The 14,958-nt window shown below is 41.0% G+C and overlaps 1 protein-coding gene across 1 annotated transcript in view; it reads left to right on the top strand.

The window, feature by feature from the left end:
* prkcab (protein kinase C, alpha, b) overlaps positions 1-14,958 on the top strand; it is a gene marked incomplete at both ends in the record, with an annotated part of 89,759 nt that overhangs the window by 24,483 nt on the left and 50,318 nt on the right. Inside the window, 1 exon segment of the mRNA XM_079233421.1 lies at positions 7,831-7,913. Coding sequence (XP_079089547.1) covers positions 7,831-7,913 — 83 coding nt within the window.

Here is a 14,958-nt window from a genome sequence, read left to right as displayed (position 1 = left end):
TAACGAGACTCATTACATTACTACCACTGTGACACCTGATACACAGGCACAGGGGGCTCTGAGCCAGACCACTGCAGGTGATACATCACTGACTGGACGTGTGTGTGTGTGTGTGTCTGTGTGTGTGTGTGTGTGCGTGTGTGCGTGCGTGTGCGTGCGTGAGAAGATGAGGAGACAAGGGAACCGGATGTAGTGAGTGTACACTGTATGTATACGTACTGGTGTGTTCTTATCTGAAAGAAATCCAGCATAAATAGTGGATGGATGTGTTTTGTGTATAAAATTAGTGTCCGTGTGCATTCATGTGCAAAAGCATGAATGTGTATGCATATTGCATGTGAATGCTCAAACTTGTGTATTTGTGTGTGTCGGCGTCTGTGTTCAGACACATATTTAATTCATGAGGCAGTATCCCTATTTCCCCTGTGTGACTTAGAGATGTTTGGCAGCAACACACTCCCACCTGTAGCTCGGAATAATTGATCCAGTCCCCCTGTGGCCCTTTCTTAATACAAACACTAGCATTTGTGAGCATTTGTGTGAGTACTGGGCTGTGTGAGTGTGTGTCTGTGTGCATCTTGCCTGATGCATGTATTCTAACTGGCGAGCCCATTTGTCTGCATAATTATTTCAGGAGTGTTAGGCAGCTAATAACGTGGAAAAATAATGACTTATTGTTTAAACAAAAATTACAAGTCCGCAGCCAGGCTAGCAAGACTATAGGCACAACGGTGCTTGCTCACAAAATGCAGATGTTTACGATGTTCACCATCTCAATTTAGCGCGTTGATATGCTAACATTTGATTATTAGCACCGAACACAAAGTGTTTCTGCAGAGGGGGATTGGAGTAGCATTAGCTCGTCATGGTTAACTATTACGTGTAATGGTGATACGCAGAGAAGTTGAAAATCTGTGGAGCTAACATTAGCAAAGAAGGTTAGCAGGGCGGGACATAGCAAAGGGTCAATTCCACTGGCACGTATACCCAATCTGGATGTGTATTACAGTTCTTAGAGGCATTGTATCTGGCTGTTTATTGTTTTTACTGTGTGACAAAAAAATAAAAACACAAGCATGCACTCTGGGGACATCGTCTCTACTGTCTATGTACGCTGTCTAGACATGCATAGTCAAACACAGATCTCAGGAGACAAGGAGCCAAGGTGATACCTGCCAGGAGACTGAGGACAACATAAGCTCTGTGATGCAATCTGACAAGGACAAATTCACCTTGAACTCCACTTCAAGTCCTCCCACCCTCTCTCAACCGATCAGTTGTTATGACGTTCAGATTTTCTCCCCTCTGTAACTGCACGTGAACACACAGCCGTTTCAGTGAGTTTGTGACAATTTATTATGTTCAATTGAAAACTGTACAGCATCTCCACTGAATCTCCCGAGTTGTTTTCTACTCTGCAACTCCCGGCTCCCTTGCAGAAATTGCATAATTCTTTACATATGCACATATTTAAACAATCAAACACATGCATATACATACATCAGGGTATTGTGGTGATGGAGATAATTGCTGGATACAAACAGAGTTCTAGAAAGGTTTTGCTAATTTTGTGTGCCCTTAAGGAGACATGAGGAGGAAGATTATGTTCTGCTCCTTTCTGTTCTCATTTATCTCTTCCTATCTGTTCATGGCTGCTCTATTCATACCCCATTGCCCTCTCTGCTTCTCTTTTCTTTTCTTTCATTTGTTGTAGTCCATCCACGCTCTTTGTGTCCTTCTTTGATGTTGCTTTCAAGGTCGCGGATTCACTGTTAAGTCTGTGTTTGTGTGCCCACCACGTGTCTTTGTCTGTGTCCCTATAGCATGCATAATTGAATGTATGTGCTGAAATTGAGTTTCCAGGCCTTTGTTGTAGCAGCAGCTCTGTTCATTTCCTCCCTCTCCCTGCAAACACTGCTTGCTGGTATATATCACACATACTTCATCTCTCAAGGGTGGTGGGAAAAGGACAGAGACTTATAGTGATTTACTGAGGCAATTTAGTCGGCTATAGTGTTTTAACTATGAACCAATCTGCCATTACTTGGACAGTGTTTTTTACCTGCATTGGGTATTTGAAGGTGACCCGCCTTGCTTCCAAGAAATGAGAATAATTTCAAGAGCAGTGTGGTGCCAAGTGAAAATGATGGATGATATGTGCTGGCCAATAAAAGCATACCTCATTCTTCCAAGATGGGTTACATTTATCTTGTCTGATTACAGAATATAAGACAGGTGCTGCTCAAAGTACATATCACGTTTATTTGTATATTCCTAACTGTAAAGAACAACATTTAAAATGAGAGTATGCTCAAATAAAATGCATAAGTCAGAGAACAGCTGAGTGCTATGAATACATATATCGTCAAACGATATGAAAATGTCTTTTGTTTATCTATGTTGGTTCTATGATGCAGCAATGTGTATGATGCTTTATGTTCTTTGCATGTGGTAACCAGAGCAGAGCAGAGCAAAACCAACTCTTTTTTTTTGCTTCAAGAGGACACAACGTGCAGAAACGTTGTCAGAATCGAAACAACCAAAACAGGAAGAGTTTGTAAGAACGTCAGCCACGGACTAGAAAGCCATCCTCTGCAAAGCTTGTCACACGCCGGTCTCCACTAAAGGCATATTTGGTATGCAGGATATCTGTAGCATACGACTGTTTTTACTCTCTGACTGGCCGAAGTGTCACCCAGTCACTTCAGATGTGGCCATCGATCTCCACCAATCTCAAGAGAGATGGTGGTTATGTGTCATGTGACCTGGGGCTCTGGGCATTTCAGATCTGCCACTCACCGCAAAAGGCAGCAGTTCAGAGGTCGCTCTATGGAAGTCAGAGGCCTCTGGAAAAAATATCAAGCATAGATGAAGTACTGTTTATGCTTCTATGGTGATACTGACATGGATTGTGTGGAGAGATACATTTTTAGACACACAGTATGGACGAGGGAAGTTAAGGGATACACTGCGGCTGGTGGTAAATTATTTAACCTATTTGTGCATCCATTATCATTGCAGCTGGATGGTAATGGTGAGGAATAAAAATAAAATATATATATACCTATTATGGACATAAACAGACATGATCAGAGATGACATTTGCTCTTTCTATTTGCTTTCTTGCTTCAAATCCAGATTAAATCAACATACAATATAGTTTCTCTTTGAAGTCTATAAAAATGTGATGAGAACTTGACACAGGCCGGTGTTCTGCTCTCTTATGTATGTGGCAGTACTTCTATCGGCCCATTGTATGTTTCTCTCTCATTCAGCACTTACAGGAGGAGCTTTTCACTCATCATTCACGCTCACATGCACGTTTCCCTGAGATATGTCTTTGTGTTTGATCGGTATATTTATAGTGTCCGTTGGCCAGGTGTAGAGCGGTGTAGAGGAAATGTCCTCCCTCACGTCTCCAGCACCGTGGGGTTCAGTACGCACTGTTCCAGCCCTGGCCAGAATCAAGCCTAAAAATAACTAAGAGGAAAATACACCTCCCTCACCCTTTCCATGCCTCTCCTCTCCTTTCATTCTCTGTCATTTTTCTTGCATGAAATGACAAACAATTTACAGAAAGACCACAGAGCCATAACAAGGGGGGAAACAGAGCATTTAACACAATGAGCAGTCTCTGTCTGTGTTTATTTAAAGTGTACAGCAAGAAGAGGGGCGGAATTAATAATTTGTGCATGATTTTCATGGTAAGGAAATTCTCATTTTATCTAACTTCACCACAATAATATTTTGGCACTTAAATGTTGTAGGTGCAAATTATAATAATAATAATGCAAGGCAGTGGAGGGGGAAGACTGAGCAATTGTTATATAAAACTAGCTTGTTTTAGGAAAAAGAAAAAGAAAAAAAACTGTTGTATTTGGATGCATTGAACACCATAAGTAATATACAAGTGAAATATATGGTTTGGTACATCAGAACATTCTAATGTCACAGATGTGCACAAATGTGCCCCAATGCAAATTTTGGAGACCTCGCCTGAATTTTCTCTGTACCCTCTCTAACTTTGTTCTGCTACACTTTATCAAAGTCAACCTTTGCAGAGAGAATGTTCACATATTGTGCTATGATTTGAGTTATAGTTAGACCTTACAGCTACATCATGGCAAAAAAATAATTATCCTGAAAGTGCTTTTTTTCAAGGCGGACCTAAAACCTTTTCATTTTTTCTGTGTGTCATCTTCATTTACTCGTAACCAGTATCATATAGACTGACATTTATACATCTGAACAAAGTCTCACATGCATAGCCTTTTATTATAACACCGAAATTATTCAAATAGCCCTAGTATTTGCAGAGATACACCCTTTTTAGTTTGGGTATGCAATCTTCGAGCAGAGGCCTAAAAATAGGTTGGTGTTCTATTGGTTAGTGAACCATACTGTTCATACATTTTAATATCCCACCATGGACTGGAGATACTACATTAATTAAAGTAACTACACTAACAAACTAAATAAAGTTATAATGTCGCCACTGCTGCCAGTGACAAGGGTGGAGGATTTTTTTTTATAGTTGTACATTCATAAGTATAAGCATGGCTCATAACTCTACAGTACTTCTGTGCCATATTTTGTCTGTTTTGTCCACTAGCTCGCCTACTATCTGCAGCGAGTGGAAGTAGAGCGCCACTGTGCACATCACATTCACACCCTTGTTAAATGTATGTTATTGGTACTAATAAAATGGGGTATTGTTCCGTTTTTAGCAGCAGGGTATTGCGATAGTTTTTTATATCGGTCTACCGTGAAACACCAATGTCATCATAGGAACCCCTGTGGATTTCTTGCCTCCCTCTCCGCTTATTCATTCGCCACACACTTTCTCCTGTGGATCTCGGATCAAAGCTCAGTTCTCTTTGTGTTGCGCTACCCTCCAGGGGTCTGGATCGATTCAGTGTGTCTGGAAGGTATTGAGTTAGTCCGCCGCTGCAGGTGTCCTGCCCTCTCCCTTATCTCCACTGCAAGCTTTTCATCTTGGCAACAGCAGAGCATCATTTTATTAACAGTGGCTCGGTAGATTACCAATTTCACCAGATTAGCCAGGGCTAAATCCCCACTTTTAAAGGATCAGTGGTTGAGAGATAGGAATGTGGAAGGAGAGGTGGAGAAATGCCACCATAGTGTGTATAGCAGTGGGAGAACATGCCACAAAATGCCCACGGATGGAGATAAACATTGAGTATAATGCCCTTTTTGCCGTCCGCACACACACCCTCACAAGAAAGCGTTTGTGTTGTGTAAGCTGCTTTGTAATACCAAAGCCCATTATCTCTGTGCTTATGCAATTAGGCTGGTGAAACAAAGCCCATAGTAATTCATCATAATATCCCGGACGATACAGTATGTCACTGTGTCACCTCTGCTCCTGCTGCTTCACACCGCTCTCCCTGAGAGGACTTAGAAACACTTCTTTCTACTGAAGCTCACTTGACAGATACTCATACCTGAGTCAGACCAAAGATTTATTATAGTGGCATTCAAATCACACACAAAACACTCCAAACACAATTAAGTACTCCTCCAGGGCTCTTTGTATGCGTTTCTTGTATCCTCTTTTTGTCTCTCATCATCAGAGACTGTGAAAAAACTTATATTTTGTGTGTGTGTGTGTTTGTGTGTGCATGAAAGTTGACGCCAGGGATCAGAGTCACAGAGAAACACTGTCTCTGTCTTGTTAGAAACTGGGTAGGCCTGCCTGTCACACACACGCACGCACGCACACACGCACGCATGCACACACACACACACACACACACACACACACACACACACACACGCACACACACAAAGATCCATCTCTTCCACTATACACAGCTTTGTGGCCCTTCTTAACCTCTGGACTTAGACTGAGCTGAGCAGACTGACTCCACACTACAGCACCAGCAGACATTCAAGCTGGTCTGAGATCAGCACTAAACACAGGAGGCGATGGACGAGTGGGTGTGTGGCTGCTGAGGGTGCTGATAGAAGGAGGAAAAGGAACTACGGACGTCAGTACACCCATGATTCACATATTGTAGGCTGGGGAGGAAAAGAGAAACCCAATGGTTGCACTCAGAGTTAATCCTGTTGAGTAAAACTGAAGCACAGAAAATGAAAATACACGCAGCAGATTGCATGTGTTTTGCATGTAAGAAACCGTTGTTATTTTATTCTAGTGAGAGCGGAGTGGGCAGGATGTGGGCTGGGAGGATTGGAAGTTTGACTGTGGACTCGGAGGTGGATGTGAAGTGGGAATGAAATGCTCTGAGGTCAATACCATAACAACTGTTAATCTATTTAGCAGTGACAGATAGAAAAGATGAGTTTGAAAGGAAATAAAGAGTGATTTCAACATTCTGAATTATCACACATGAATCCCCAAAGTCAGTAGGATCTGTGACATCTTCAGGTGTGTCCAACATTTCATGACAATCCATGTACTAGCTGTTGAGCTTTTTCAGTCTAGACCAAATTGGACTGAGCAACATTGTCATCCCGAGGGTCAAATTACCGCCCGTGCTGAAAATTCTCCACTGACTAGTTCCTAGAAATTCCCACAGTCTACCTTTACTTCTTCTTTCTTTTAGCGTAGGGTGCATTATATAAATGACAAATGGCACAGATGACCACTTCAGAGCAGAGAGCAGAGATAAATCACTTTGGGCTACTATTTTGCTGAGCTTTTCATCCCCCTGCGCTCCTTCTCTGCTTCGTTTTCTCTTTATTACTGCGAGAGATGAATTCATGCTGTACGCTGCCACTGGCTCAGCACTACACCAGCGGAAAGGGAATATCCACCTCTGACACACACATATACATGGGGAAATGCTGTCACGAGTATTAGGATTGGATCAGGATTAGGATGATAGAAACAATTATCTTGCTAAAAATAGTGACGATGATGCCAGTGCTCATATTAATGATGATTTATCTATCTATCTAATTATCCAGATACAGTACAGCCATTTGCATGGATGGTTGAAACCCCTGCTGTTTCTTGGACACATTTCCCTTGTTTAACTGATGGCCGTCAGATTGTCTGGCAACCGTGACGTAGCTGGCAGAGTTAGAGACAAAAACCACACAGATACAATGGTGGGAGAGCACAAAAGTGCACATGAACAAGCAGGCGGCTTGACAATGAGCGAAGCAGACAGATTGTGTGAGAATGAAAAAGAAAGAGAGATTGAGGTATTTCGAACAATGGCAGGGGAAAAAATACAGTTGGGTACACAGAGTGAGAGTCGGAGAGGGAGTCAGCTTGTCACTGACGCTTTTGCTTTTCCCTCCAGATCTGCGCCAATGTCCAAATGTCACTGACGTCAGGTGTCATGTCAGCCGTGTCACGCCGAGTGACACTTTTGGTAGAGGCGGATCCCAGTGCGGTGGGAGACGATGACGCAATCGGCATCAGCCAAGCAGACTGTGAAGAATGTTTGGTTGATGGAAGACTGTTCAGAATGCACTAGATGATAGGGTGCCATCTCATGTGGGTGTGAGTGTGGGAGCGCATGCATGTGAGACTGTTAGTCTGTCTGCATTGGTTTGTGTGTCCTTACTGGAGAGGCTTGTCAAACTCACTTTGAGCTTGATTAGCGTTGATTTAGATGCACGGTCTCTCGCTTACTGCGTTTCGCTTTCTGTTTCTCCCTCTGTCACTCAAGTATTTGTCAGACAACAAAACACCAATATGAATATCATACCTCTTGTGTGTTTACATTGTATTTCCTAAAGAGACACATTTGGTGGTTGAATGCACTTTATGTGTGCAATGTTGTTTTGTCATAAATCTTTCTTGTAAAACTGTCCTCTCTCTTTTTCTCCCAGTGTGCTGTTTTGTGGTCCACAAACGGTGCCATGAGTTCGTCACATTTTCCTGTCCTGGAGCTGACAAGGGTCCCGACACGGACGTAAGTTTCTTTCTCTTTAAATACACTCGACACAGCTGATAACAACGTTTGGGTTGTGTTTGATATACAAGACAGTACGGCATGCGCAGTCTAGTAAAAAAAAAAGAAGGGATCAAAATTATTCTTCAGCATTTATCAACTGTATTTTAAAGTAGTACAGATGTTTTGACTGTTAAGAAACAAAGTAAAAGAAGTGCAGAGTTAAAATGTCTTGTGAAACATGGATGCACCTCGGATTGGGCATCGGAGCCTCAGAGGTGTGAATTTAGGTCACAGAAAACTAAAAGTAAAACCCTCCTCCCTTCACTATAAGTGCAGGTGCACAGCTATGCAGCGAGCTGAATACGCTTCCAATGAAGGTTTAAGGTTTGATATGAAGGAAACCGGATTCACAAAAGTTGCTTATCTGTCAAGTTAGTGACATTGTCCCTCATGACAAGAAAAAACAATTTAATGTACAATTGTTTTCGATCTTTGAAATGTAAAGTGATTCTTCCCTGTTCCCTGTTATATCCAGTGTGGCTGACTTATAGTGTTGTAATGATTCAGTTAATGACAAGTAGAATGGCCAAATGTTTAAATATAATAAGCAACTGAATACTTAGTTGTGACATAATCACTTTTACTATAATGTTGATATTTAATTAAACACCATTGAATTCATAGCTCTGCAATCGCTTTCAACCCTACTTACAAGGACCACCTTGAAAACGAGATACATCTCAAGGGGTTATTCCCAATAAAGAAGTTTTATATTGACTTTGGTTGTCCCATCAGTCTTCTTAGATTTGAAGTTGGCAGTCATTAAACTTGAAAGCTCATTTGGTTCCACTCTCTCCACCTTCTTGTCAGACTTAATGAAAGAAAATCCAGCCAGGTTGACCATTTAAAAAAACACTTAAAAGACCAGCATATCAATAATGTATTATGAGAGGGAGTATTGCAATATATCTTCCTATTGATTTTTTTCTGTCAGCCCGTATAAGTCAACCCTCTATTGCAGAACCGAGCACATGGAGCCCTTCTCTGCTGCATGCGTCCACACATCAGGTGTGATAACATTGCACCTCATTAGCTTCCTCGCTTTCCCCCAAAGCTTATCTGATGCTGTCGGGGCAGAGTGGTGGTGTTTTATCGCTGTTGGAGTCTGACCTCTGCGGTCCCTCTGATTGAGTGGGAGTGCAGCCCTGCTGTAGCCGTTGAGCCTCAGTCTCCTCTTCCCTCCAGCCAGAAATGGGATCTGTCCTTCGTTAGATAAGAGTGGAGGTTTAAGCCCAGCAGCAGCAGGCACGGATGTCTGTGTATTTACACGCAACAAGCCAAAACCCCATATAAACATACAGGTTGTGCATCCATACAGATGATACGTCTCCATCAGTGGTGGACTGTAACTAAGTACATTTACTGAGGTACTTTACTTCTACTGTACTTTTTTGGTACGTTTTTACAGTTTATAGGAAAATGTACTTTTTACTCCACAACATTTATTTGATAGCTTTAGTGACTATAGTACCAGTGTGTACGATTTAGTGGCATCTAGTGGTGTGTTGTAGATTGCAACCAACTAAATACCCCTCTGCTCACCCCTCCCTTTCCAAGCCTGTTTGGGAACTACGGTGGCCTTCAGGTAGCGAGATTTGGGCGATTTTAGTACAACTAGGAGCTACTCTTCATCAATCAATACTATTCAATACAATAATAGGATTAGAATGTATTCACATTTTAAATATATCTAAATATTGTTTATAGAACAACAACAGTTATGTTTACAACAACAAATTCACGACATAAAGTAATTAATATCCCACTGGAAACAAATGTAAAATGTTACTAAATACATAACACTTCTGAGTGAAGTTCTCAAAGAATGAAGGACACAGACATCCATTAGTATCAGTTCTTCCTCCTGTCCTCTGTCCGCCTGTATGTTCATGTCTATGTGTGTTTGTGTCTATGTGTGTTTGTGTCTATGTGTGTTCATATCTATGTGTGTTTGTGTCTATGTGTGTTTGTGTCTATGTGTGTTTGTGTCTATGTGTGTTTGTGTCTATGTGTGTTTGTGTCTATGTGTGTTTGTGTCTATGTGTGTTCATATCTATGTGTGTTTGTGTCTATGTGTGTTTGTGTCTATGTGTGTTTGTGTCTATGTGTGTTAATATCTATGTGTGTTTGTGTCTATGTGTGTTCATATCTATGTGTGTTTGTGTCTATGTGTGTTTGTGTCTATGTGTGTTTGTGTCTATGTGTGTTCATATCTATGTGTGTTTGTGTCTATGTGTGTTTGTGTCTATGTGTGTTTGTGTCTATGTGTGTTAATATCTATGTGTGTTTGTGTCTATGTGTGTTCATATCTATGTGTGTTTGTGTCTATGTGTGTTCATATCTATGTGTGTTTGTGTCTATGTGTGTTCATATCTATGTGTGTTTGTGTCTATGTGTGTTCATATCTATGTGTGTTTGTGTCTATGTGTGTGTAGTTGGTGGAGCTCAGCCCAACAGACAGCAGAGCGGATGCTAGCTGCAGCGTTATAATACATATGAAAATATTAAAAAGTACTAATAAAAAGCACCAGTAATGTCGAGGCTTATCAATACTACAATCTTTAATAATTTAGCTTAAGTTTGTCCGTTCTGGGCTGCTGTAAAAACATGGCGGTTCAAGATGGCGGACTCCGTTGAAGACAACCAGCTCCCTATGTAGATATAAACGAGAAACTTACAATTCTTAGTTTCAGATGATTATACACTGATTAAAACATAGTTATGAATATTGCATTCCATCACTGCCAATTAATAGCCTTTTAAATGTTCTTAAATGTTCTTTTAATTAGCATTTTCAGATTTAATACATTCCTATATATTTTTCTCGGTGAAGTTACCCACCCAAATATATAGAGTAATTAAAATCTGCTGACCTTTAACAAGATAAAAGTCTTTACATTACTGCCGCTTTAAGCCAGTAATAATAATTGTTGATCTTAATACTTGTGTACTTTTACTTGAGTAAGAGTTTGAATGCAATACTTTCTGCGATTATTTTCACACTATAGTATTTTTACTTTTACTTAAATGAAACATTAGGTTACTTCATCCACCACTTGCCCTTACTAGTGGTAGTTTCTTCATCTCTACTGTACAACTGAAGACAAACAAAAAAACAATTAGACGCTCCTCGAGCTTCACCAGACTGAAGACCTGCTAATGAACACTCCCATCGCCAATTAAGACGCACACACTCACACCAGCATCCTGTCATGTTTACACGAGCAAGAACCATGTAGCAATGTCTTCGACATTTAATTAACTGCAAGCTTTGTTCAGCACCTCCTCGCTGTGATTCTCAGGCTCTTCTAATTAAATAACATCAGAAGTCATTTAAGTGTTTGAAAATAAAAGTCAATGTCGTTTAGTGAAGCTGTTGCATTCAAGGCAATCTATAATGCCCTTTTTATGCTTTGGATTCAATCAACTTCTATCAAAGCAGTTGCTCGACTTTGGCGTCTCTTCTTTCTTAAGGCTCATTAGCCTTGTCTCGTTATTTAACCATGCATCTTCTCTGCTCTGTCTGTCTGTCTTTCTACCGAACGATGTATCTCTTTTCTCTCTCTCTCTCTCTCTCTCTTTCTCTCTCTCTCTCTATCTCTCTCTCTCTCTCTCTCACACACACACACACACACACACACACACACACACACCTGCATTCAAGTGCCCATTGTGAATTTAGCTCTGCCTGTTTTCGTGCCATTATCCACCGACTGGCTTTGGTGCAGAGCGAATAGAGAGCCCTTTAGAGATGGACCTCTTTGAATTTCCCAGTTATGATACTCGCTATGGGACTCGCTCATACACAAACAAAGCACTTATTTCTCTTTAATCTTGTCTGTTTTTGACCCTGTTCTCAATTGAAACAGTTCCCATGCAGCATTGTTAGTTTTAAAAGACTGCAGAACAAACAGACAACTTGTCCATGATGCCGCCACGTGAACCAACATCCTCCACGAATCCCAGTGGATCATGTGTGCTGGTGCTCTATGCTAATCACTTCGCATTGATAGCATTACAGACTGATTGTAGGCAGTTGTCATTATAATATCTCAAAGAGAAGAAAATGAGAAATGGGGTCTCTCCTATATAGATATTCTATATTAATATGCATTGTTTTAATTTTGGTTAGTAGCAATTAGTAAAAAAAAAAAAGACTGGACATTGTAAAGGACATTTCCACTGTTTTCTGATGTTTTGGCAACTACATAATGAATCAAGATCATGATCCACAGAATAACTGATAATGAGGAAGACCTTTCTCTGCTTTGGAGTGAAACTTGTTGATTGTGTTCCCTGTTTGGCCTCAGAGAGAATGGCATGACTCACCAACACCCATCCATCCATCCTCTCATGAATTTGGCTTGGGGCTCGAACACTTGCTGTACTACTCTCACACACACACACACACACACACACACACACACACACACACACACACACACACACACACACACACACAGACCCCTTGCACTGTGGGTTGTGAGTGACCCTCGTGTCGGCCTTGCCATGTGAATGGCGTCATCTGTCCGGCAGATGCTTTGATCCACTCGCAGAAGAGAGAGATAGAGAGAGAGAGAGAAAGAGAGAGAGAGAGAGAGAGAAAGACGCTTGCATTAGCATTTGAGTGCGAAGTGCTCTCTCTTCTCTCTGTTTTTCATTCAGCACATTGTGAGGCGTAGGTGGTAAATAGTGCTGTATTATACGTCAAGGATCATTCTGGAATCAGTGAATGAAGGTGACTCATCCATAGAGAAACACTGTGGTTTTCCCAACCAGATTACATAAGCATAATAAGCCTAGATGTTTGACCAGATCAAGTACGGTTGTTTTTCCTGTTTTTTTGTGATATTACTTTTTTCTTAGTGACAGATTTGGTCAGTGGGATCAGGGAGATGAAGCTTCACATTGGGTATATTGCTGTTATGCTTTCTTTGGAAGATCTTCTTTCCAACCATCTGTCTTTTGCTCTGTTCATTAATAACACTGCTGCAGAGCACTTGCATGTGTTTCATGTATTTTAGATGGCTTTGTATTTATTTTTTACAACCTGCTCGTGTGATTTATCATGTGGATTTGCTTTACTGGATATTTTTCATCCAGTTGATTGTGGGATATTTGTTTGATCTTTTTCCCATTCGTATATATTTCAAGACTCAGTTCTGGCAAAAACAAAAATCTGACCCAAGGCTGGCTTGATCACGCACACAATACCAAAGTCTCTTCAATGATACATGAACCACTCAGCTCATATTTGCCTGTCAAAGCAACCAACCCCTCAAATGTGAAGGGCAAAAACAGCAACCGACATGTTTCAGAAAACGTTAGATTATCAACCTCAGTGATTATCAAATAATCTGACAATTATTTCCTCAATTCATACATTCATCTTTTGATCAATAAACGAATAAATGAACTCTGATTGCAAGCTGGTCGTCCCAGTCTTCAAGAAGAGTCACTGGTGAGAAGTCAAGGTGTCGGGAGATCTGTCGAAATGGTTAAGCGTAACTGTACACAGTCAGAGAAAGAGTAACTAGCTTCTCGATCTAATGTCCGTGGGTCCCCCTTCCTATTCGTTCTGCCCACACATCCTTTAACTAAGAACCACATTGCACAAAGCCCTCACCAAGTAAGCGTCTACATAAACTGTACAGCCACCCTCCACCCTCATTACTGCAGTCATCAGGCCTGTTGACACCGACTCTGCTGAAACCTACACCGTTGACTTAATTGGTGTGACGAGCAGAGCGAGAGGCATCATTAGCCACAGGCTCCTGTGGAGACGAGGATATCGCTGAGAAAAGGAGAAGGGAAAGTGAGCAGTGGTTTGCACAAAATGGATTATTTAAAAGTGAATACATTAAAATGAGTAAAACTTTACACAAAAAGCAGATTATTGAGTTGCTGCATTGTTTATCCCTCGTTTCTTACAAATTACATTTTCTTAAATATATACAGATCGATGTACAGTAGGTGTTAATTAATGAAACATTCATTTCAATTTCTAATTCACTCTCAAATTCAAAATCCTTGCCTCAAAATATGAATGTTTGTCCATGAATTACTGAATTTATTCCCACAAATAAAGGATATATTGTGCAATGATATCTGGCTCCTACTGTAAACACAATGTCTTACAAAAATCCTCCATGCTTCATCCTTCTATATTGTTAGACTGGACTAATTTGACAATGTTTGTCATTTTTTGGGGTCAGCTTTATTTTGACACAGAAGTGTTTTAGTTTTTTTATAAACTGCCTGCAAAAAGAACAACCAACTCAACTGTTTCCAGCTCATTAGTTAATTATCAGCTGTATCCAAATGAGGTCATCTGTAATTCAGCTGCAGTTTGTCAGTGAGCTCACCAGAGGCTCAGTTCAGGTCTGAGAAACTGTGACTGTCTGTGTTCAGGAAATGTCATTAGGAAGAGAGCACCGTGGTCCTGTGTGTGTGTGTGTGTGTGTGTGTGTGTGTGTGTGTGTGTGTGTGTGTGTGTGTGTGTGTGTGTGTTTGTGTGTGTGTGTGTGTGTGTGTGTGTGTGTGTGTGTGTGTGTTTGTGTGTGTGTGTGTGTGTGTGTGTGTGTGTGTGTGTGTGTGTGTGTGTGTGTGTGTGTGTGTGTGTGTGTGTGTGTGTGTGTGTGTGTGTGTGTGTGGGTGATTTCATCTGATTAGCCAGCAGCACATTAGACGCCAAAAGGACAGTAGCAGTGGGGATGAGAAAGGTTTATCACAAACACCTGTACAGTCTGATGCAACTCTGCTAAAAATACAACTTTTGAGGAAGTGAAAATGGTTCATTTTTGACGAGACTGTGTAAGAGAGTCTCCTCATATCAGGCACAAAGGGACATGCTTTTCTGTGCTGCACTGTAAGACAGGGACACACAGCCAATCGGAGGTCCTCTCTGGTAGCTCTAGATGGAGCAGGACACTGCTGGCGATCCGCACATTTACACATAAAAACCTCTTTGTAGATCAGCAAAAACAATTATACGTTGCAAAAG

This window comes from Taurulus bubalis (assembly GCF_910589615.1).
Source record: "Taurulus bubalis genome assembly, chromosome: 17".
Taxonomy (NCBI): domain Eukaryota; kingdom Metazoa; phylum Chordata; class Actinopteri; order Perciformes; family Cottidae; genus Taurulus; species Taurulus bubalis.
Note: the sequence above shows the minus strand (reverse complement) of the source record. Positions and strands in the feature narration are given on the sequence as shown.